We start from the raw sequence: 23,255 nt of genomic DNA, 5'->3' as shown, positions 1-23,255 counted from the left end.
AAGGACAAGGTTTTAAAAGCATATTTAACTTGATGTTTTCTATCAGCATAAATAAAATGGTCATGAATAATCATTAAAAACAGTTGCCAGTGATAATCTGCATTAAGGGAAAAGAACCCTGCAAATGGCTATTGAGTTAGAAGTATTGTTTTTGACATGTAAGAGATATTCAGAATGCTCACACTGAAAATGCCTCAGCTTTTTAAAATGTAAGAAACCACCATGAGTGGTGTCTAGATTTCTAATGAAGAACGATGATACAGTTTGGATTAAGTATCTTGGACTGGTTTTAAATAGTGCTTTGTACTGGATTTGCCGAAGCATCGATCCAGCCTGGTATCCTGTGAAAGTCTGTTATTTTCTGAGTAGACATTCTTATAGAGTGTTGTCTTTAAAATCAGATTGTCTCTTCTATATTGAAAGCATTTTTATGTTTTCTAATTTAAAAATTAATATTTTCTTATAGATATTGTGCAATAAAGCTGGAGTAGAATGTGTGGTTTTTGCAAATGCTTTAACAGCTGATAAAATTTTACATTTGTAAAGTTAATATATTGTACTGGTACAAAATAGTTTTAAATTATATTTTTAAAAGCTTCAAAAAAAAAAAAAAAAGATCTTCCCTGAGATATTGCATTCAAATCCATTGCTTTAATGACTTGGTATCAACATTCATAATATATTATGCGACAAGTAAAATGAAAAGTATATTGAGGGGAGGTTATTCCAAATGGCAAGTAAAAAGAAAACTAAAACTATTTTTATATATTCTGTATTGTTTCTGATGTTATAATCTTAAGTTTCATGTAAAACTCTATCTGCCCTATTATAATCACATAAAGGTTATGTATTTGTGTAGACACGGATTAGAAAGGGAAGTGAGAAGGCATACTTAGATTTGCGGTCTGGTGGATAAATGAATATGTCCTGCTTGTTTACTCAGCTTCCCCTCCTTTGGGAAACCTTCCATCCCTTGCTCCAGTCTAGAGAAGCATCAGTCACGGTGCCTTCACCTTCACTGTGGGCTTGGGGCCCAGACTGCATCCCGGTCTCCCAGGCACAGTTTCTGTGTCACAATCATTTTGGAGACTTCCTATCAGCAAGGAGGTCTGCATCTTTTGACTGGATGTTTGTGGTTAATTTCCAGGCAGAGCCTGCCATCAGGATGAAGTCAACCATAGAGAGAAGCAAGGCTAATAGATGAAGAGGGATTCTGAGCCCTACAACCTCATTTGAATTCCTGGATCCTGCTGTGCCTGAAACTACATCTACCCTTTCTGATTCCCCAAATATATAAGTCAATAAATGTCTTCTGTTGTTTAAGCTACTTTTGAATTCAGCTTCTATCATTTTCAAACAGAAATCCTGACATAGGTTGGCAGTCACGGGCAAAAACAAAAAACAAATGTCTTTGTTTAGAGTTCCATTAATGATGCTATAACACTGATAGTTAAAAACTATTTCCACCCCCAACACACAAACACATATGGAATGAATTTAAGTGTGAGGCCATCCTCCCCCATCCCTCATAAGAGAAATCCTGCCAATTGGCCAGATTAATAGAGTTTTTTTAAATAAACTTTTCTGTATTAAAAAGCAACAGTCTGAAGTATTGTACAATGTAAGTGGTCTTAATAGAAATCACTGGTGGAAAGAAGCAGGACACACCCTCAGCAAAGGTCATACAATGGGGGGTAAAATGTTTGTGTTCTTTGGGGAGGAGTTTTTGCTCTGTCCTGTGGAGGTCATGGACACTTCTGCCCCAACAGCTCCCTCTGACTTCGGGAGAGCTTCTACCAGTTGAGGCAGTCGAACAGTGTCAGCTGTGTGCTGGAGAGAGTCCTGCTGATCACCTGAATGCTGAATATGTTTCATGGGGCCGTCTTTTGTTTTGTCTATAGTCTCTTTGGTGATCTCATCTGCTGAAGGAGAGAGAAGGCAGAAAGAACAAGCATTCAAATGGGGATTATATGCTAACTGTCCTTTAGGCTGTAAATCACTTAGTGGAAACCATGACTGTGATGATATAAAAACAGTTCATTTGTAAAGCACATTCGATGTGCCAGGCATTATTCTAAGCACTTTATGTGTACTAATTCATCTGATCATTTCAGCGACGCTGGGGAATAGGCATTATTCTCATTCTCATAAATGGAGCTACTGAGCTACAGAGAGGTTAAGTCCATACCTGAGAAGTGGTGGAGCCAGAATTTAATCCCAGGCAGCCTGACTCTTGTGACCATGTACCTAACCACTACGCTATATTGCATACAAAAATTTGCGTAATATCATAATCTGGCACTGACAGAAATTCTAAAGGTTCTTATAGGGCATGAAGGGGTGGACACAGTTAATGAAAAGGGGAGGAGGGAAAGGAAATTGATTATAGGAGAATAATGGAAAATCCTAATAAGGAACAAAAAAGGAAAATCCCAAAGGTAAGAAATGGTGGGCTTCCTGGACTGTGGGAATAGGACTGGCTATGTGACAGGCTGTACCTTTTTTGCTCGAGTGATGATGGCCTTGAACCTTGTTCTTCCTTGCTTCAGAGGGGAAAATGAAACTGGATTTCCTCAGGGTCTGGGGCTTAGGCTGTGGCTTGAGGTTCCTAGACTGATGAATCCAAGCATGCTTGAGGGCCTGGTCCAGGGTCATGCGAAGAGAAGGTTCCCATTTGCACCCCAATGAAGCCCAGCATGGGTTACTGTTTTATTTCCTTTTAGTATATTAAAACATTTAAAAAAACCAATAAGTATTTTTATTTAAGCTATGTTTATATCTCAAAGATATCATCATAGAACAGAGATTATAGCATATAACTTAAAAGTACCTGGAAACATCTATTGAAAATAATCTTTTTAGAAGATGTGTATAACAAGCCAGGGAATATATATTACACTCCAAGTCTTTCAGAATGCCTAGAAATTCCCTTATAAGAAATATTATTTTACAAAAGCTTAATCAATGGGATTTAGGGTTTGGTAAGCTAAGCATATTAAAAACAAAGAGATGCTTAATTTCAATTTCCAGATCACAGAATTGGGGCTTCCAAATATATTGCAAGAAGAGTTATAGAATTCTAGAATATTAAGATTTGCAAGGGGACTTGGATATAATCTAATCAAACTTCTACTTCAGTAGCAGAATACATTGACCAAACTCCCATCATGGAATCACCCTACAATTCTTGAATAATTTCAGTGACAAGGCGCTAACTCTCAGAACCATCTATTCCAATTTTTAAAACTGATTCTTTGAAAGTTCTTGATTTTTATTGTACCAAACTGCTTTGCTTCCCGGTAACTTGTACCCGGGTCCTGATGCAACCCATTACCATCATGCAAAATAACTAATTCTTCTTTTATGTTTCAGCCCTTCAACTATCTGAAAATATTTACATCGCTACTAACTAATGATTATATGATATGGTTTTCACCATCTGGCCACCTTCTGAGATAAGGATATTTTCGCAGTTGTCTAACTAATGTCCACCGTGGTGGGAATAGCTTCTATAACTGCAGGGAGACAGTATTAACATTCTAGACTAATCAAGATCCTAAACAGCTCAGACTCTCATTTCTGTGTCAAATGAACTGCTGTTAAACAAATCTCCTTTCCTGGACTTTTGGAGTTAGCCTACAAAGGCTAAACACAAGGCTTTACATTTATGCCTATTGAACTTGGCTCAACACTTTTAGTCTCTCATTCCAAAGAGTTGCTAATTAGCAATTAGGTAACAGTCCCCACCAGCTTGACTGCCTCTTGCAAGTTATGAGTAATCAGTCCTTTGCACTAAAGAAGAAAATAATGTGGCTGGGCACGGTGGTTCACGCCTGTAATCCCAGCACTTTGGGAGGCCAAGGTGGGTGCATCACGAGGTCAGGAGACTGAGATCACCCTGGCTAACATGGTGAAACCCCATCTCTACTAAAAATACAAAAAAAATTAGCCAGGCTTGGTGGCACATGCCTGTAGTCCCAGCAACTCCAGAGGCTGAGACAGGAGAATCTCATGAACCCGGGAGGTGGAGGCTGCAGTGAGCCAAGATCACACCACTGTACTCCAGACTGGGTGACGGAGCAAGACTACGTCTCAAAAAAAAAAAAAAAAAAGAAAGAAAGAAAGAAGAAAGAAATGAAAATAATGTCTTCCTTGGTGCTGAGCTGTGTTCTGGATGGTTGGGGTTTCTGGATAACCCATCTGGCTGAGCAATTGGTTTCTGTTTGTTAAGATAGAGGTAAAGATGGGGTATGGAATCCTTCTCTACCTTGATTATTCTGATAAGTGAATAGCATGACCCTCTAAGTTGGGAATACTTTCAACGCTACCTCATGGTTCACCCTCTGAGCTAGTACCAAAATTCCAGAGTGCACAGATGCCAGAAGAGTATTTTGCTAACTGTAAGGGTTACTGCCGAATTTAAAATGAGGAAACTGAGACCAGCACAAGAAGATCCAATGTGAATTTATTCAGCTCCCGGGCGAGGTTCTACAGTCCGACAGGAGGGACCAGAGAAGTCACACGGACTCCTCTCAGACGTGGGGTTTTATAGGGAGTGGAGGCGTTTGATTGGTTGTGGGAGAGCAGGGCGTGGGCAGGGCAAGCTTGCTATTGGCAGGTAGGCAGGGTTTGAATGCTATTGGTAGTTTTACAAGACTCAACTGCTATTGGGTAGCTTTACAAGACTTGAATGCTATTGGGTAGATTTACAAGACTTGACTGCTATCGGGTAGATTTACAAGACTTCTTTTGCATTTTGGTGGGGTTCTTCAACAGATGGCTAGGTGCCGAGTGCAGAGGTGGGCGTGGAGTAATGACATGGTTTCCAGGCGCGGATGGGGCATGTCTGGGCTCCCGGAGAGGGAGGGGGTGTGGGCGTGTCTGAGCTCCCAGGGGTGGGGTGTGTCCAAGCTCCCGGCGAGGCGACCAGCCTTACACTAACATCTCTCCATCCAACTAGAAGAAAAAGAGAATATAATGATATGATCTTTTAAAAATACTAAATTATAGGATTGATAGAACTGGAAGGGAGCTTAGGAACAACCCATTTTATAGGAAAGGACACTGAGGCCCAGAAAAAAGTGATGACTTGCCAAGTATCACATGGATAATGTACTTGCTACTCAGTGGAGACAGATTTACCTCTTTAATAGCTGTAAAATCATAACAATAGCTAACATTTTCTAAACACCTTTTAAGCTAGGCACTATGCTCAGTACTATGACTTAAGTACAGATATAATCTCTAAGATTCACAATATGCATATAGGTTGTAAAAAATTTTACATAATAAATGGTTTACAGCTCACCCTTCCCCTAATTCCCTACTATAAGAGGATTTGGGTACTAAATCCTAGGGGGTTAGGGATAGGCCCTGAAACCAGTTTAAACTGGATGTGTATGCAAATCATTACAACAAGCACTCAGGAAGTTGGCTTCAGCTCACAGAGCAGGATATTTAAGACTGGCCTACAGTCTCACTGCCAAGCAGTTTGAGGCCAGGAAGATGCCAAACTCTACCATATGCTGTGTAATCAAGGGCAAGTCACTTAATCTCTTTGAACCACAACCTCCATACCTGCAAAACAGAGCAAATCATCTGCCCTGACAACACGCAGTAGGGAGAGAGAGAGGTCTGATGAGACAACAGATGTGGAAGCAATTTGTAGACTTTAAAGGTCTATTGTTAGCATTTCTTGTTACTTTTATAACTGTCTCCCAGCCTTAGACTTTTACCAGCAAACGTGTGTGAAAGCACAGCGTTTAAGAGGAAACCCAGAGGCAGAGATATTCCAACAAACTCACACCAAACACCTTCTGAGAAAGTCCAGGAAGCTGGTGTCATAGGTTTTCAGCACCATCGTGAGGTCCTTGGAGTCTGGGTATCTTTTCCTCCCCCTGTTGTTGGTTATACTTTTAGGGAAACCTTTGGAATCTGTAGACATACAACGTTCTGTATTTAGTCCCAGGCGTAAATCTTTAGTGGTCACATCATGCTGCTGCTCAGAGTGGCCTCTGTGGCTGGTTTGCTCTTGGTCTTACACACTCGCCTCATGCCACCCCCCAATAAACATACACACAAGCACACCCACAGTCTCCGTTTGAAATAACCATTTGTAGATTATACAAGGAATATAATTAACTTTAAAAATTTATTTTTTCCTACTGTTCAGTATGTTCTGAGCTTCCTTCTACTACCTCCTCTCCAAATCAAATAGTTTAAACGGTTTAGCACTAGCCAAGATAAAATAACACTAATGATGACAATAACAATAGTAAAGTAAATCTTAAGGGGCAAGGTCCTGTGAAATTGTGCAAATATCCATTTCCTTTTGAATCACGGCCTTGGCCCTCCCACTTTATCCTGCGTTGCCCTTTTTATGAATGACCAAAGAAGAATCAAGCTCACAGTCTTACAAATAACAAAGCCCCTAAAGTCCTGATCATGTAATCGTTTTCCTGTGTAAGTTTTTCTCACTCTAGCCCTCATCCATCATTCCCTCCATCCCCTTCTTACAGCCTGGGCCACCTAAGTATAATATCTTACCAGGCTTAAGACAACACCATTTTGCTGCTAATTAGGGGTTTTAACAGGAGTTGCCAGGGGCTGAGGAGCTGTTGGGAGCCCAAACCTGGGCAAGGGGGAGTCAAGAAGTGAAGAGGACAACAGTGTTTCCCAGACTCATCTTGTCATAAGAACCACAAGGAGCTGTTATTAAACATACTAAATCCTGGGTCCCATCTCAATCTTCCCATAGCATACCTTATAGAAGAGAGTCATAGGAATTAGCTTTTTTAGCAAGCTCCCCAAATGATTCTCACATTTGGATAAAGTTTGGAAAACACTGATGAGGATGCATTTTTCTCAGCAACATTCCTTCTTTTGCAGAAAGCCAAGATATGGATGTTGCTGCAAAAATCCCATCACCATCCTAAAGCCTAGTGCTGATGGTAGAAATAAGCAACTCTACGAAGTGGACACGCCTATGTCTTCAGTGCCTTCCCACGAAGGTGCTCTATGCTCCCTTCCTGCTAGTCCCCATCTAGATGCTATCTCTCAGTTCAGTGTTACAGGCTCAAGATGTGTCTTCCCACAGTGACTCTGTCTAGTCCAAGAGTCTGAATTATTAACTTGTGGGTAGAAAAAGTGTATTTGGGATCCACAGACTAGTTCCCTTGCTCCATGTGTAAGTTATAATGGGAAGCCAGACAGAACCTCTCTGCCCACCACCAGATTGCTCGGTTAATGTGTGGGCACCATTCTGTGGCAACCAGGACACTGCCCTGCTCAGAAGCAATGTCTCCAAAGCTCCAGCCATGATTACAAGGCGATGTTTAAAAGAGTTAACAACTGGAATGAATGGCATGGGACCAACCGATCAGAATGAAGACAGCCGTGGCACTGGAATAGGATCACAGAGCACCTCTGCTTTCTTGGCCTTCAACTTTGAGTTTTTTGGATCATAGGGAGTCTAAGGAGTCCTGGGAGAGGGCCAGGGAACCTGCAGCTGTGGCAGGGCTCAGGGCTGTGGCGTTTTACCAAATGGTACAGAAACAGACAAATTATAACCCCCACATGGCTGAATCAGTTCATACTGACCAGCATGACTCAATCCCTTTTGTCCATGAGGATGTTTTGGACCTTCCTACTGATGGGGCAAGTTGTGAACAGAAGTTGTGTGATTTGCATACACATTCAGAGACTGCTCACAGTTGAAAATCAGAGATGGGAGGACAAGGAATGTCTGGGATTTCATAGTCAGAGGGAGTCCATGAACTGACCTGACAACGGCTGGTTAGAAATGTCACTCCAGGTAGCATGGAGTTCCTGTCTGTGGAGTTCCCTTTTGCTCCTATCTAGCTTTGCTCCACTTTGCTGACCTTCAGGCTACTTTGGCTATTTCTATCTGGGACTCTTAGCTTCCAGTGGTTCTTTAAAGGGATTTTAGGTTTGGGACTTGCTACAACTTTTTGGTGCATGTGCCTTGAAAGCTCTGCCTCAGTTAGTACCTTGTTGCCCCATCCTCCCATCTTGTATAGCACCACTTAAATAGAAAGGCAGAGGATCATAAAAATCCAGATTCTGGGAATCAGGAGGAGAGGGGCAGCCTGGGCTGTGGACAAAGTTTACTCCCTACAATCAGACAAATGACATACATGTAACTCCCAGCTCCAACTCATCAAAGCAAAACTACTCTGATAGTCCTTGCTTAACCATTGCAATAAACCTGGCACAGAAAGGATCTGGAGGATAAGAAGAATTTTAGCAGGGGAGACAATAATGCAGCAATGGAATTTTCCACTATTCTTGAAATGAAGCTTCTGCTCTTTGATTTCCCTGCACAGTGCATAGTGTGAGAGGACAAGTTACTTGGGAGAGTGGGGAGAACTTCCAGGAAAGGATGCAGTTACAATATTTTGAAGCTGTAATATTTGCTGATAGCTCTTCTGAACAGGGATCTGGCCATTCTCTTTCTTCTGAACATTTTTACTGTCAAGACCCCGTTCCCACTGTGGCTGCCCCATCCCATCTCCATCATGCTATCTGGTTCCACTGCTCATTATCTTTTACTTCTGTGAAAGAAGCTCTTAATCACAGCCCACCCTTTGGTGTGGCCAGGAGAAAAGAACGAAATGAGCTTTAAGGTATGGCAGGTGTCTTCGAGGCCTGCAACACTTCATTAGACACAATAAGGAAAAGAGAGTTAGACCTGAGGACTTACCGAAGAACGTCTGTCTCCTGGAGGCCGTCTGAATGAAGCGGGCTGGCGGCAGGCCCAGCACCTTAATAAGGACAATTCAATTGATTCACTCTTTGTGGGATCAGAGATTCAAAGACCGAGGGGCAGGGCATACTTTGGCCAGGCTTTGCCTTCTACATATAAGGATTTAACATATTAAGTAATAACATCGGGTCAGTAGCTGAGCAAACCCAGAGCCTGGGCCTTTTAACTCCTAATCCAGAGCTGGTTTCATATAATAAGAATCAACACCGGCCACGTTATTCTAAACAGACATCAGTACCAACTAGAGGTGGGCCACCACCTTGATAGCAGCCAGATGTCCTTGCCAGAGCAAATAAACTGGTATACATGCTGCCATGTCTGAATTAAAGAGTGACATGTGCATGGAGCACTGGAAACGGAGGAGAAGAAAAGAAAATGAAAATCACCAGATGAGCATCAGACAATTACAAGACAAACAACTTCTTGAAAGGAAAAGTGTAGCACCTACTTGTTCATCTTCTCCTGCTGCAACTTAGAGGGGCACACAGAGATAAGGAAATTACAGTGTGGGTCACCTACCCTCGCTGCTCGGTTCCCAGGCATAATCCATGCATGATCCTGCTCTTCTGTTCCTCAGCCCCTTTGACACTGAGGTCAAGAGGAAGCTCAGTCAGTTCTGGGGTTGTAGAAAAATTAAAACACAGGCCCCATTCTCTTTGGCATTGGAAGCAGGAGTAGTCTGGGGATGCTTCATTCATTATCAACCTTAGAAGCCATCTACCCGGCTCCCCTCATTTTATAGTCCAGAGCCGGGAAATGACTAGTCAAAAAGACAGAGCCAGGCCTACACCCCAGGTTTACTGACTCACAGGCCAGTGTTCATTCCACCGTAGCTGTTCTTACCTAAATTATTTTAATATTTTATTATTAGTTTCAATCATAAATGAAATTCTCTATGTTTAGTCATTCTCAAGGCTATATGTGTTTCTCTCTCTGTAACTTTGAGACAATCTGGAAAATAGAAATTTGGCAAAGATAGATAGATAGACAGATAGATAGACAGATAGACACACACCTTGGTGTTTGCACACAAAAGATCTTTGTTCACTGGGAAAATCCTAAAATGTAAAATTTTAAACTTTTAAGGTTATTTTTCTATTTTGTCTAATTTAGTTCCATAACAAGGTGGCTTTCAAGTGAAAGAATAATAGATATAATTAATAATCATATCGTGAGTTTTGGTAAAGCCTTGCTATTGGGAGATAGTTTTCCCAGAAAACTGTCATTTCCCACAGTGAATGACTAATGCCTGAACAATACACATATTTTGAAGTCAAATAATTTCCAATTATTTGTTTTTAACATTTTAATCAGGTTGTCAGCTGACAGGATGGTAAACATAATTTTAGATGACAGATCACCACTTGATTTTTACATAGAACTCAAAAGGAGTCACCAAATGAGATGACCTTAACTAGAACGGGCTTCCTCTCTGGGTTCACATCTACACCACCGAGCAATTGGAATCACAGTGATCCTGAGCCTGGGCATTCTGGTAAGAAGCATCATTCACCTATGGGTATAAGCATTAACTGGAAAAAGAAAACCCAGCTCTATTCATTTTTCTAGAGCTGTATGCTCAATAAAATTTAACATTTTATTTTTGATAATTATCAAAATTTGCACACCAGATATAGTTTAACAGTAACTTACCAGAAAAAAATTTTTACACATGAAGCTTATGGAATCAGGAAATTTTTAAAGCTGTAAAGATTGATAAAAGTTTCTAGGCCAGGTGCAGTGGCCCACACCTGTAATCCCAGCACGTTGGGAGGCCAAGGCGGATGGATCACAAGGTCAAGAGATTGAGACCATCCTGGCCAACGTGGTCAAACCCCATTTCTACTAAAAACACAAAAATTAGCTGGGCATGGTGGTGCATGCCTGTAATCCCAGCTACTCAGAAGGCTGAGGCAGGAGAATCACTTGAAACCAGGAGGCAGGGGCTGCAGTGAGCTGAGATCATGCCACTGCACTCCAGCCTGGGCGACAGAGCGAGACTCTGTCTCAAAAAAAAGTTTCTAAACATAAGCATATATTAAATTAGAATAAAATTCCATAGAGGAAGTAGAGAAAAGAGTAAAAACAAAAAGCAAAAAAGAACAAAGTAAAATAAATGTACAACTCTTGAGAACTTGTTCACATACTTTCAGATAGATTTTAATGGGTGTCATGTCACTCTGGTTTTGTATTCTTTTGGATATTTCTGAAAGGGTGGTGTAACACTTTTATTTTAAAATGTCACTATTTACAATATGATGGAAATGACATCCTCTGCTACTATTTAAATTTAAGATAAAAATGTTAGACATCAACTTGACAATGTACAAGGGGGTACACAATTTCAAAACTACTTTTAGGGAACACCCAACCAAAGAAAAAAAAAAAGTAGGCAGGCCATGGTCCTGGGCAAGTCTGATGCAGCCCAGTGTTTGAGATCAAAGCCCACGGTCTCCGTGGGAGCCGACCTCCAGCCAGCCCTCCCCGTACCTCCAGGATGCAGGCCAGCTGCTCCACCTCATTCTCCCCAGGGAACATGGGGTAGCCCGTGTACAACTCTGCCATGATGCAGCCCAGGCTCCACATGTCAATGGCCATGTCGTAGGGGTGGCCTAGGATCACCTCTGGGGACCGGTAGAACCGGCTTTGGATATACGTGTATACTGCGGAGGCAAAGCGAGAGAAACCTCGTGGGAAAAACTTCTCACTTTTCAAAACACTCTCCTCCAGGACACCTTCTCGGTTAAACTGCGCCCCCGCTGGCAGGGAAAGGGAAGTCCAGCTGGCCAGCGCTTAGAAGTCTCATTACACATAACAGCATCAAATCCGCACAGTAACATAATTACAAAGGAGGTGTTACTGTCCCTGCTTTGTAGATAACGAACTCCAACGTGGGCATTGTTGTAGGAAAGTGAATTTAAGTTAGCCAAGTTTATAACAAACAAACAAAACATAAGACAAATATAAGACTAAGTTTTCAAAACTGTCAGCTTAATTTGGGGTAGACAGCTTCCGAGTCTTGTGGCTTGGCAATGGCAGAAGCATATCAAGTTGGAAAGGAAGCATGCGAAGTGTGTATTCAATATAGTATGTGCACTTATTGTATAGAAAGAAAATCTCAACAGATGAGGATGAATGGACTGAAGTTGAAGAAATGGAACATAGTAGTTATTTCCACATAACTGGGATTGCTGGTTACCTGGGGAGGTGCAGGGATTCTGTAATCACTTCTCTGTTGCTTAAATTGGTTATTGTCAGAAGATAATAATTCTGTGATTTAAAACAAAATAAAGATTTAATAAAAATAATTTTTATATTTTGCCTGCTTCCCAAATGGATCTGTGGTACTTTGCAAAGCACATATGCACAGAGTATTTTAGAACATGGATTTAATGGTATTTACATAATGTTTAGTATGTGCCAGGCATGATTCCAAGTGCTTTTATAGATAAGCCCTTTCAACTTTTACATAAATTCTGTGAAGCACGTAGTATTATTGCCTCCAATTTAAATGTGAGAAAACTGAGGCATACAGAGGTTAAAATGTTAAGGTTACTGAACTATTAGTGACAGAGCTGGGATTCAGGAGTAGGCAGTCCAATTCTAGTATCAATAGAAGATACTGTCTCACAGTTAAAGATAAAAAGGAAGTCAGAAAATATGCAAAGGAGGAAATGACTGTTAGGAACCAAGGATAAAATAATTACAAACTCAGTTCTGAGCATCTTGAAAGCCAAGATAAATGACAACCGATAAGTTACGGCCTTCAGCATCTGAGAAGGGCAGACATGTAAGTTTTTTGTGGAAAGCATTATTTTTTAGCTGGAATTTCTTATAGGATTCACACATAAAAGATATGAATGACATATGTCCTCAAAAATTGATCTGCCGGAGAGAGGCCCAGATAGAGAACGCAGAGGCATGCTGTTGCCATGGCAGTGTGGTCCTGGCTGCCACGGAGGCAGGTGCCAGGGTCTCCCTTGCCTCAATGTGAAGAACTTAGAAAGAGGAGGAGAGGAGAATTCCCCTGGCCATCTCTGTGACCCCAGCCGGCGCATTTTACACAGGCAGGAGGGACAAGGAGGGAGAGAAGGGAAGGGCGATGCGGAGATATTAACGGTGGAAGAGAGGAAAATGAATGAAAATAAAGGTACTGATTCAAAAGAAATTGAAGAATATGAAGATGACTTTGAAAAGAACCTGGAGTGGATAATTAGTGAAAATGGAAAAAGTGATGCCAGCATAATAGAGACGACTTGTTTGAAGGAAGAGAATATTAATCAAGACTTAAAAGAGAATGAAACAGTAATAGAACACACCAAACAGCTTTCTGATCCTGACACATCATTGCAGGATGAGGTCTCGCCAAGAAGAAATGTCTTCATTTCTGTACCAAGTATATATCAGATTCAAATAGTGAAAACTCTTTCCAGGAATCCAAACTAGAAAGCCAGAAAGACTTGGAGAAGGAAGAGGATGAGGAAGTAAGGAGATTCATTATTAAGAAAATTGTACAAGCTAACAAGCTTCCACAGAATCAAGAACCCGTGAATGATAAAAGCAAGTGAAAATTTATGTTCAAGGACAAATTAGTTGATCTGAAAGTTCCTCCACTAGAAGACACTAATACTTATAAAAATTATTCTGAAAATGAAAAGAATATGTTTGGGAAACTGTCACAGTTATGTACTTCCAATGATTTTGGACAAGAAAATGTGCTCCTGTCACTTAACAATGGAAACTGTGAAATAAACAAGGATAGGACAATACTGATAGAGAGAGAGATGGAAAATTTGAACTTCTGAATTTACAAGACATTGAGAGTCAGGACTTTTTTGCCTCCATTAATAATGCAAATCGTACAGAAAATGACCCTCAGCAGTTGTTACCAGAACTTCCAATTCCTCTGTCAGTGGCATCAGGAAAGAAGATTCTGCAGCAAAGATTCATGCTGCCACACGCTCATCAACAGGAGAGTCGCTGGCTCATATTCCTCAGCCACCACTCATCCGCAAGACTTGTCCAAGTTCTGCTGCCCACTCAGGTCGAAGTAAAGGGAATGGGAAATCTAATCAGGACACAGTCTGCACATATCTCACCAGTGACCTAAATATACTGTCTTTCCCTTCGACAGAAAGATCTACAAAAACTAGAACAAAAGAGAGAAGAGCTGAAAAGAGAGGAAGAGCAACGGAAAATAGAAGAGAAAGAAAAAAGAGAGAATGACACAGTATTTAAAGCATGGTTGCAAAAGAAAAGAGAGCAGGTCTTAGAAATGAGGAGAATTCAGTGAGCAGAGCAAATTGAAGACATGAACAGCAGAGTAAAAATTCTCTGAAAAATCAGTTCATACAGATATGAACTTATTTATGGAAGGGAATCTGGGTATCACACTGACAGCCTATGGAAGAAGTAGAAAAGTGGTCCAAGAACTACCCTTGCAAAAGACGCAACATGAAGAAGACTTTACAATTAGGTTCTGAGAGGCTTCGTGAAAATAAAATGATTCCTACTTTGTTCAGACTTTGATGAAACAGAAAATAGGAAACGATCAATTGATTTTTTCAAGATGCAACTTTGGTATTCAGACAGGATAAAGATACACACACACAAAACCCTACAGACTGGTCTCACTTAAGACTAGACATATAGAAATCTCACATAGATCTGTAGCAAATTAAAGACCACAAATTATTTAATTAAAAAAATTTTTTTTAATTGAAACAAAATCCAAAGAAAAAATTTAAAATCATCCACATCCTTATTTAAAAAAGATATATATGTAAAGTAAAAGTTGAAAATTCAATCCCAGGCTCTTCCAGGTTCATCTCTAGTGATAATCACTTTTAACAGTGTGGTGCAAATCCTTTTATATCTTATTTATACTTATCTATTTACATATGAAAAGTTTTATTATTCAGTTTTTTTCACTTACTTCATCATGGACCTCTTTCTAAGCCATTACACTTAAATCTCTCTTTTCAAATAGCTGCGTGGTATGACAGGGTTAATTTATTAAACCATTTTTCATTTGTAGATATTTAGGTTAGTTCCAATGCTGCGCTAGTTAACAGTGCTGTAGTGAAGATGTTCGTTCTACGGGAACATCAGTAATCTGTAGGAGACGTTCTTTAGAAGGGAATTTATAATTTTTGAAAGTTTAAAGTGAAATGTTTGGTTAAAGATGCAAAAGTAACCTCCCAAAAGATAATATGAATTTGTAGTTCCTCCAACAGTGTGTGAAGGTGAATGCTACATCTGTTCCTCCAACAATGTGTGAGAGTGAATGGCTAACACTGGGTGTAATTTACTGTCTTATTTTTTCTTCAAATTAATGATATCTATGCTTGTATATGAGCATGTGCAAGAAATAGTAAGAAACAGATATAGGTCTCTACCCCTAGTATTTGGCACAGAGCTCCTAAAACCTTTTTAATTTCTTGAGTTAGATAGGGGTTCCACATTTATCTCTTGCTCTAATAATTGACCTTTTATTCTGGCTTCTGACACAGAACTCCTAATCCCTTGGAACTTCTTGTGAGATGACTCTTGGTGAGCTCCTGGACAGGGGCTGGCTGCCAGAAAGACTAAGCCATGATTAGAAGCTTCGAACTCACAGTTCTAACTCTTTTCTTCTAGGAAGGGAGAAGGGGCCAGAGATTGAGCTAATAATCTCAATGACTATGTGATGAAACCTTCATAAAAATCCCCAAGCTGCAGGGTACACAGAACTTCCAGCGTATGAGAAATGTGGTATTGAAAACGTGGCATGCCCCCAAAAGGGCATGGAAGCTTCACATCCCTTCCCAAATACTTTGCCTTGTGTATCTCTTCATCTGTGTCTTTTATTATATTATTTATTAATAAACTTGGAAATGTGTCTCCCTGAAAAAAAATTTATCTGCCGAATATTTGGGAACATCCATCTAGTAGTCCTTTCTTCAGCCTCAGGAAGCTTCCTCTGACAGCCTCCACCACCTCAAAGGCCGCTCCCAAAGTCCCTCTGTTATGTATCTTGAACACAGCCTGTGTTTATCTCTAATCATTGTACTCATCCTATTATTTTTATCTTTCTGTCTCTTGCGTTAGTTGGTAAGCAACCTGACAACAGAGAATGTTCATTTTTTGTTCCTGGTACCCAGGACAGTGACTGACACAGAACAGATAATGTCTCTCTAATGATACACGTTCTCTATAGCAAACCTGATAGAAGACAAAGGAACACACTTTAAATCAAGTTCAGTAAACGCTGTGATAATGTACACCAGAGCTACTGTTTGGATCCTAGCTAGAAAAAGTATAAAACCTAGAGGATCTGGGGCAGCAAATTCCAAACTTCAGAATGACTGTGGTTTCTGAAGTGCAGACTCCTAGCTACTTCCCAGAAATTTGGATTAGGAACACGTGGGGTGGGCCCTGGAAACGGTAATTTTTTGAGAGCCCCAAGGCAATGTGGATACGCATTTAGTTAGTTTTGGGACTCACTGTTCTTGGGTAATTCCATATCTACAGAATATGAGAGCTTGAAAGCACCCTTATAGTATTTGGATACAACTTTCTCATTTTATTTTATTTTATTTTTATTTATTTATTTATTTTTTTTTTGAGATGGAGTTTAGCTCTTGTTGCCCAGGCTGGAGTGCAATGGCGTGATCTCGGCTCACCGCAACCTCTGCCTCCTGGGTTCAGGCAATTCTCCTGCCTCAGCCTCCTGAGTAGCTGGGACTACAGGTGCGTGCCACCATGCCCAGCTAATTTTTGTATTTTTAGTAGAGATGGGGTTTCACCATGTTGACCAGGATGGTCTCAACCTCTTGACCTCGTGATCCACCCGCCTTGGCCTCCCAAAGTGCTGGGATTATAGGCGTGAGCCACTGCGCCTGGCCAACTTTCTCATTTTATAGATGAGGAAACTTGGGCTCAGAGAATTGAAGTACCTTGTTCAAAATCATGCTGTAGGGGTGGTGGCTGAGCCCAGGCTAGAAGCCAGGTGACCTTGTATGTGAAGGGAGAGAAATTGCAATAGGAAAACTCAGATGACTGGACTGGCACGGGCCTGCCTTTCTGGTTTTCATAACAGCTTGATCCGACGTCAATGACTTTGACAGAGACTTGGCCCTTTTGGTATAGCACTATATTTTCCTAGAGAGAAGAAAAGACATACGCCAAGCTACAGTAACACTGCCCTAGGCCCTCTGCTTACCTAAATGCTCCCCATCCTTCAGGTCCAGTTCAAATATGACCACCTCCACGGGCCTCCTCCCACATCCTCTCCCAAATCCCATCATCCTCCCCCTCTGACTTTCCATTTGATTTGCGGTCGGTATTTCTCATTTGGACCTCTTATTCACTGCTTTGCAGAGTTTCTTTTGCATATATTGTGTCACTTTCCCCATATTGATTGTGCAACTCCTGAAGACTGTGACTTTGTGTTTATCTTCTTTGGCACCCGGTTCTAGGCCTTGCTTGCATAAGGCCTTAGAAATGCCATTGACTGAATTTGTTTGACGTTCCCATTAAACACCTCCCTTGACATACTGCTATGACAGTAGAGCACCAAAAAAATGTCAAAGGCGATGATTTCATTGGAGTTTGTGGTTCTTACACAGCCTAGGGAATAGAATGGGTATTTTCAGAGTGTTTCCATGCCAGGACGGAGGTGGTTCTTACGGGCTTGAGATCGCAGTGAATGATTTTCTCTACGGAAAGCATTTGCAAGCACATCAAAACAGAGAGAGTGAAGCGCCCATCTACCGACAGACTGAAGCCTTGAAAGCTGTTATTCTTCATCAACTCATACAAGTTGATTCTGGAAAAGAGATGGGGAAAGTGATGCATATGGGGGAAAAAACAATAGAAGGCTGAGTTTGAACCTGCAAACAATCTTGTATCACCTGGTTTCCCTTCAGTAGGAGGCAAGCCTCAGACCAGGAGGCAGGGCTTTCATGTCTTACAGATTCAGCTTTCCCACTGAATCACTGGGCCCAGGGTGAGTTCAGCTGTGCCAGACTCTCATATGTTCTCTCATTTCTTATGTGACAAGGCCACTGAAGCACTTCGTTATGCAGGTGGGTTAAGAGGTTGGCCCAAACTTCTGAAATAGTCATAGTTCCTCAGGCCCTCGGGAGGGACCCAGGAAGCCCACCAGTCACTCAAACAAGCGGCTACTCCTGCCCAGGCCTAATGAGGACTGTCTAAGGACATCAGGTTCCTGACAAGTAAGGAACAAGAGAGTGGGCAGGTGGGGGCTGAAGCCAAAGGGAGCCCCTGCTCTACTCAAAATGCAGCTGTTTGGTCCCATCTAACTGTTCCCTTGAGAAATGAAAGCTCGCTCTTGCCAGAGAATCTTAAACTCTCTGGGGTGGCAGAAGCCTACTATATTATTTGACGTCTACAGAATGTTAGAACTTATGAATGTTAGAAACTAATACAATACATTTGAAAAAGAAACATTTACTTGTGAGCTGCCAGTTGTAACCTCTGTGCACGCTGTGAGATGGGGAGAGAAGGGAAACAGCATGACCCAAAAATGGCTCTGCATCAAGCTTCTGCTGGTTCCTCCTCATCTTCCATCTCTAAGATCATCTAGCTTTGGTAGTATTTAGCAAGCCACTCATTCTTAATTTTTTTTTTTTAAGAGATGGGGTCTTGCTATGTTGTTCAGGCTGGTCTCAAACTTTTGGCCTCAAGTGACCTCCCAACTTGGCCTTTCAAAGTGCTGAGATTACAAATGTGAGTCAGTGTGCCCAGCCAGAAGCCATTCATTTTTTTTTTTTCTTTTTTGAGACAGAGTCTTGCTTTGTTGCCCAGGCTGGAGTACAGTGGCCTGATCTCAGCTCACTGCAACCTCTGCCTCCCAGGTTCAAGAGATTCTCCTGCATCAGCCTCCCAAATAGCTGGGATTACAGGCACGCACCATCACTCCCAGCTAATTTTTGTATCTTTAGTAGAGATGGGGTTTCACCATGTTGGCCAGGCTAGTCTCGAACCCCTGACCTCAAGTGATCCACCTGCTTCGGCCTCCCAAAGTGCTAGGATTATAAGTGTGAGCCACTGTGCCTGGTTGTCTTTCATTTTTGAGGGCTGCAATGAAGATGTGAGACTTGGCTCTGGCCCCATCCTAACTAGTCACCTGGACAACTCCCTCATCTCTCTGGGCTTTGGGCTTTGGATTCCCCCTGCCTACCCCTGGCCCTCTGACCTCCCAGAGCTCTTTAAGCATAATGACATCCTAACTGTGCACTGTGATTCACAGCCAAGAAAGGCAGACTGGGCTGTCCTTTTGGCCACAGAGAAGATAATTCACCTCTGCATATCAGAGACTCGACCATACTTTGTAATAGCCAGACATGATGAAGAGAGTGTCACCTTACCTGCTAATTTAAATGTAGCTGGATCCTAGAATTTTAGCATCAGCAATGGTATCATGGGAGCACTGAGCTGCCAGCTTGCTGAAGCCAGTAACACTCTGAGAGCTCACCCCGATTATTCTCCTTTGCTAAATGCATTCTGGGTTTCTAGTTTTATATAAATTGCATCAGATGGTCTTCCCAGAGAGAAAAATAATCAAATTAGCATGCCCTTGCAATTAGCATGCCTTGTCAGCTCCAATACTCAGCCAGGCCATGCCAATCTATTTAAGTCAGGCTCTTCTCTCTTACCAAAAATATCTGCTCTTGTGCTTATTTACTCAAAATTGAAAGCCTTTTCCCACCCTGAGAGGCCAGCTGCCTGTTCCTTTGGGTTTCAGCCTCTGTACAATCAGGTCAGAAAGCCAATGAGTGCAGAATATGACAGCAAACAAAGAAAAGTCCTTTTTCACTATTTCAGTTTAGCTCTTGAGGAAAGAGGGCTTGTTTTGGTATCACCTAGCTCAGTACCCAGCACCAGGGAAGTATGTCACGGGTATACTGGCAGGTGACAGGCATATCAAGACGGCCCACATTTGTCCCAGCCTCCTTGCTCCTGGGCCTTCTGGATAACTGAGTGACTGTCATGGCCATTCTAGTTATTCAATATTCACATCCAGAAAAATCTAGTGTTCTGACCTCCAAGTTTCCCTTCTATCACTTAGGTAACTTTTCCAGAGAAAATGGGTTAGGAAGAAAGGGCAGCTGACCCCAGGAGTTCAAAGGTGATGCAGAAGTGATTGCGAAAGTAGAAAAAGTCCTTCATGTGCACCACATTGCAGGTGTTGTCCTTGTCCTTCCTTCTGAGAGCTTCCAGGATCTTCAGCTCCACCAGGCCTGCTGGTGAAATCTGAGGTGATTGGGAGTGGCAGGGAGGGTGGGAAATGGAGACAGAAACATCAGTATCAGGTCACACTGCAGCATTCAGCCCCTCCCCGTGACCCCAGCAAGACTGTCTAGTGGGAGGAAGCACTAAAAATGCCACATTCTCACCTCCTCTTTCCCCCCTCATGGAATCAGACAGGTAGAGAGAGAAAAGGGAAAACAAAAGGGAAGATGGGAGGGAGAGGCAGAGTCAGGAAGGGCTGTCATTCTTCAGGGGCCAGAGTCATGCAGTCCCTCCTCTGTGGCCTATGCCATCCCTCAAGCCACACCTCTTATGTTCTTGATGATTTTCAGGGCCACCAGCTCATTGTTTTTGTGATCCAAGCACTTGGCCACCTGTCCAAAGGACCCCTTCCCGATCATCTCCAGAACCTCATAGTGGTAGGCAATGTGATCATGCAGGACCTGTGGAAGCCAGGCCAGAGGTGAGGAGCAAAGCCATGGGCTCCGGGGTCTTCCTGGCACAGGCCCTGGCATTCCCATCCCCAGATCGTGGCTCACTCCTGGAGGAATTTTCTGACTGCACTGGTCACTTGTGTGACTCTTGCCCTCATCTCATTGTGACTGCAAGGGGAGCTTGTTGCCTGGATTCTGGGCCACCCATGTGGTGCCAGGAAAAGTCCTACAGGCTTGATCCATGTCAAGCAGTGCAAAGAACACTGGATGGTTTTAGGAAACTTGAGATCTAATCCCAGTATAGGGACTTACATTCATAAGTGTTCACTTCCTACTGCGAGACTGCCTTGCCTTGGCTTCCCTAGCATTGTACTCTCCTGGTTTCCCTTCTGCCTTGTCATGTCCTGCTTAGTCTTTGATTGGTTTGGGTTTCTGCAGGTGCCTCCTCCTCTACCAGATCATTAACCATTGGTATGTTCTGGGTCCAATCCTAAACTTCTTCTCAATCTTCAGCCATCTTATCCCCTCCCACTACTTCAATTAACAACAATGCTGGTAACTACATTTCTGTCTCCAACCCGGACCTCTCTTCTGACCTCCAGGATCAGAAACCCTACGTACCAGTTACCTGGAAGATTGACACACACCTGAAATGCACCTGAAACATGAGTCCAAAACTCAATTATCTTCCATTCTCTCAATCTTTGCTGCACTTGGAATTACCTAGAGAGAGTTAAAAAATACTGGTGCCAACGTTGCAACCCCAGAGATTGTTTCAATTGGTCTGCAGAACAGCCTAGGCATCAGAATTTTTAAAAGCTCCCTCAGTGGTTCTGATGTGCAACTAAGGCTAAGAATCACTGCCCTACAGCCTAGTCCCCCTCAAATATTTCCCATCTTACTTAACAGTACTATTATCCACCCGATGGCTTCAGCCGGAGGGGTGGACATCTCTGACTCCTCTCTTCCTCACCGCTGACACCTCCCATTCCCTTCCAAACAGTCATGAAATTCAGACGATTTTATGAATGTTTCAGCAGAGGCAGGCACAAGTATTCCGTCTCTTATTTTCTCCCTTTCTTCAGCATAGCATGAAAATGTGAGACCTGGATGTGCTATATTAGCTCTGTGACCAGGAGAAACAAAGCCACACAAAGAGAAAGTCAAAGCTGGGAGTCAGAGAAACAAGGAGCCCTAACAAACCCTGGCGCGATCTGTGGCTAAGGTTTCCTATTGCTAGATTTTTTTTATTATTTGTTTTTATTTTTTGTTTACTTATTTTTTAATTGTTTTATTTGTTTTATTATTTATAGATACATGGGCCTATAAACTCCCCCTTTTTAAGCCGGTTTACATTGGATTTTCTGATGCTAGTAATTAAATGTTCCTGACTGATAAGTGCCCTCTCTCCTCCATTATATGCCCCTTTGACACAGTTTGCTACTTTGCAACATTTGGTACATCTGGAATTATTTTAATTAAAATAATTTACATTTTATATATTTCATATAAATAATTTATATTTTAATTAAAATAATTCCAGATGTACAAGATGTTGCAAAGTAGCAAACTGTGGACTAGAAACTTAATTTGGACTAGAAACTTAATATGGTCTAAGACCAAGTCTATTCTATTTACTACTGTATACACAGTGCTTAACACAATATATGATACACAGTAGGTGCTTCATGAATAGTTTATCCAGTAAATGAATGTGGTGAATCAAAAACTTGGAACCATTATGAAGGAACTCTGTTGTCTTTATCAGTATGACTCAAAACAGGTTTCCATATGGCAGAATCCAAACGTTAAGGGCACTGACAGACACTGACATCCCTTCTGAGTCCCTAATAATGAAGACGTTTCACTCAGGTTACAGACTGACTCCAAACAACAGTGGTCAGCCTCTAGGTACGGCATTTCTGGGAGTAAAAGGAGTGTAAGTACTATGTGAATAGGCATCTTCCCTGGCAAATATTAATCCCTGTCATTCTGAGCCTTCACATCGCCCCTTTAAGAGTGGCATAAAACCATTACAATGCAAGGGGTGAGAAAGAAAGATGGTCCTTTAACCATGGTAGATGACACAGGTATGATTCCTTTGGCAGAAATGATATTCTGCCTTCTGTGATGGTTTCTGTGTAATTCAGTAATGCCTCAAAGAAACTTTAAGTATCTGAATTCCATTAGTAACATGGTTTAGCCAACTCTGAAGCCCCTTAGCACAGTTTCCTGCAAACAGAAGGCACTCAACCAAAATGTCAAAACATCACACATACACACCTAGTTCTGGATGCAGGGAATCAGAAAACCTTTTAATTCTAGATATGTTGATGATAAATGCTTCTCACCGAAATCATGTTTCAAATGGGCCAAGAAACTCCGGCTCTGTGAATCACTTCCCAAATCAATTCGTTACTTACCTTATTTCTGAAATATTTAGAGGAACTTTTCATATCTGCATTCAAATGTGAAACATGGATGAATTTTCCAACTCCAGCTTCCTTGGACACTTGAGCAATTGCCTGAGGAATCTTCACATAAACATTCGCAAAATCAAAGTATCTGGAAGAAAAAAAATAAAAGGATTGGTTAAGAACTCCAGACACAGGATCTCAAAGCCGGTTTTCATAACAGTACTGAAATTCATACTACTTAAACTTTTAAACAGCAATAATTTAACTTAAGGCTAAAATTGGCCAGGTGTAGTGACCACGCTTCTAATCCCAGCACTTTGGGAGGCCAGGGCGGGTGAATCACTAGTGCCCAGGAGTTCAAGA

At 41.7% G+C, this 23,255-nt stretch overlaps 1 protein-coding gene and 1 pseudogene across 2 annotated transcripts; one reads left to right on the top strand and one right to left on the bottom strand.

The window, feature by feature from the left end:
* Window positions 1–1,680: 1,680 nt before the first annotated feature.
* On the bottom strand, window positions 1,681–23,255 carry LOC105731195 (dual specificity tyrosine-phosphorylation-regulated kinase 4-like). 2 transcript variants are annotated; one of them, XM_021671101.2, is made up of 10 exons: window positions 22,899–23,255; window positions 20,347–20,484; window positions 19,905–20,044; window positions 17,456–17,594; window positions 16,846–16,927; window positions 11,276–11,448; window positions 8,723–8,783; window positions 5,805–5,934; window positions 2,499–2,674; window positions 1,681–1,922 (listed from the first exon to the last, which is right to left on the bottom strand). In XM_021671101.2, exons 1-10 carry the CDS (start codon window positions 22,929–22,931, stop codon window positions 1,681–1,683), a joined length of 1,314 nt encoding a protein of 437 aa, XP_021526776.2. In that variant the 5' UTR covers window positions 22,932–23,255. The 2 variants fall into 2 exon arrangements, with proteins under 2 accessions (XP_021526776.2, XP_064232831.1); XM_064376761.1 differs by having other exon boundaries at window positions 1,681–1,919; window positions 20,347–23,255.
* Window positions 12,920–14,146, top strand: LOC135275294 (coiled-coil domain-containing protein 181-like; annotated as a pseudogene).

Source organism: Aotus nancymaae, unplaced genomic scaffold (assembly GCF_030222135.1).
Source record: "Aotus nancymaae isolate 86718 unplaced genomic scaffold, 86718_ANA_hifiasm-v0.15.2.pri h1tg000016l, whole genome shotgun sequence".
NCBI classification, from domain to species: domain Eukaryota; kingdom Metazoa; phylum Chordata; class Mammalia; order Primates; family Aotidae; genus Aotus; species Aotus nancymaae.
This window is presented reverse-complemented; position numbering and strand designations above follow the sequence as displayed.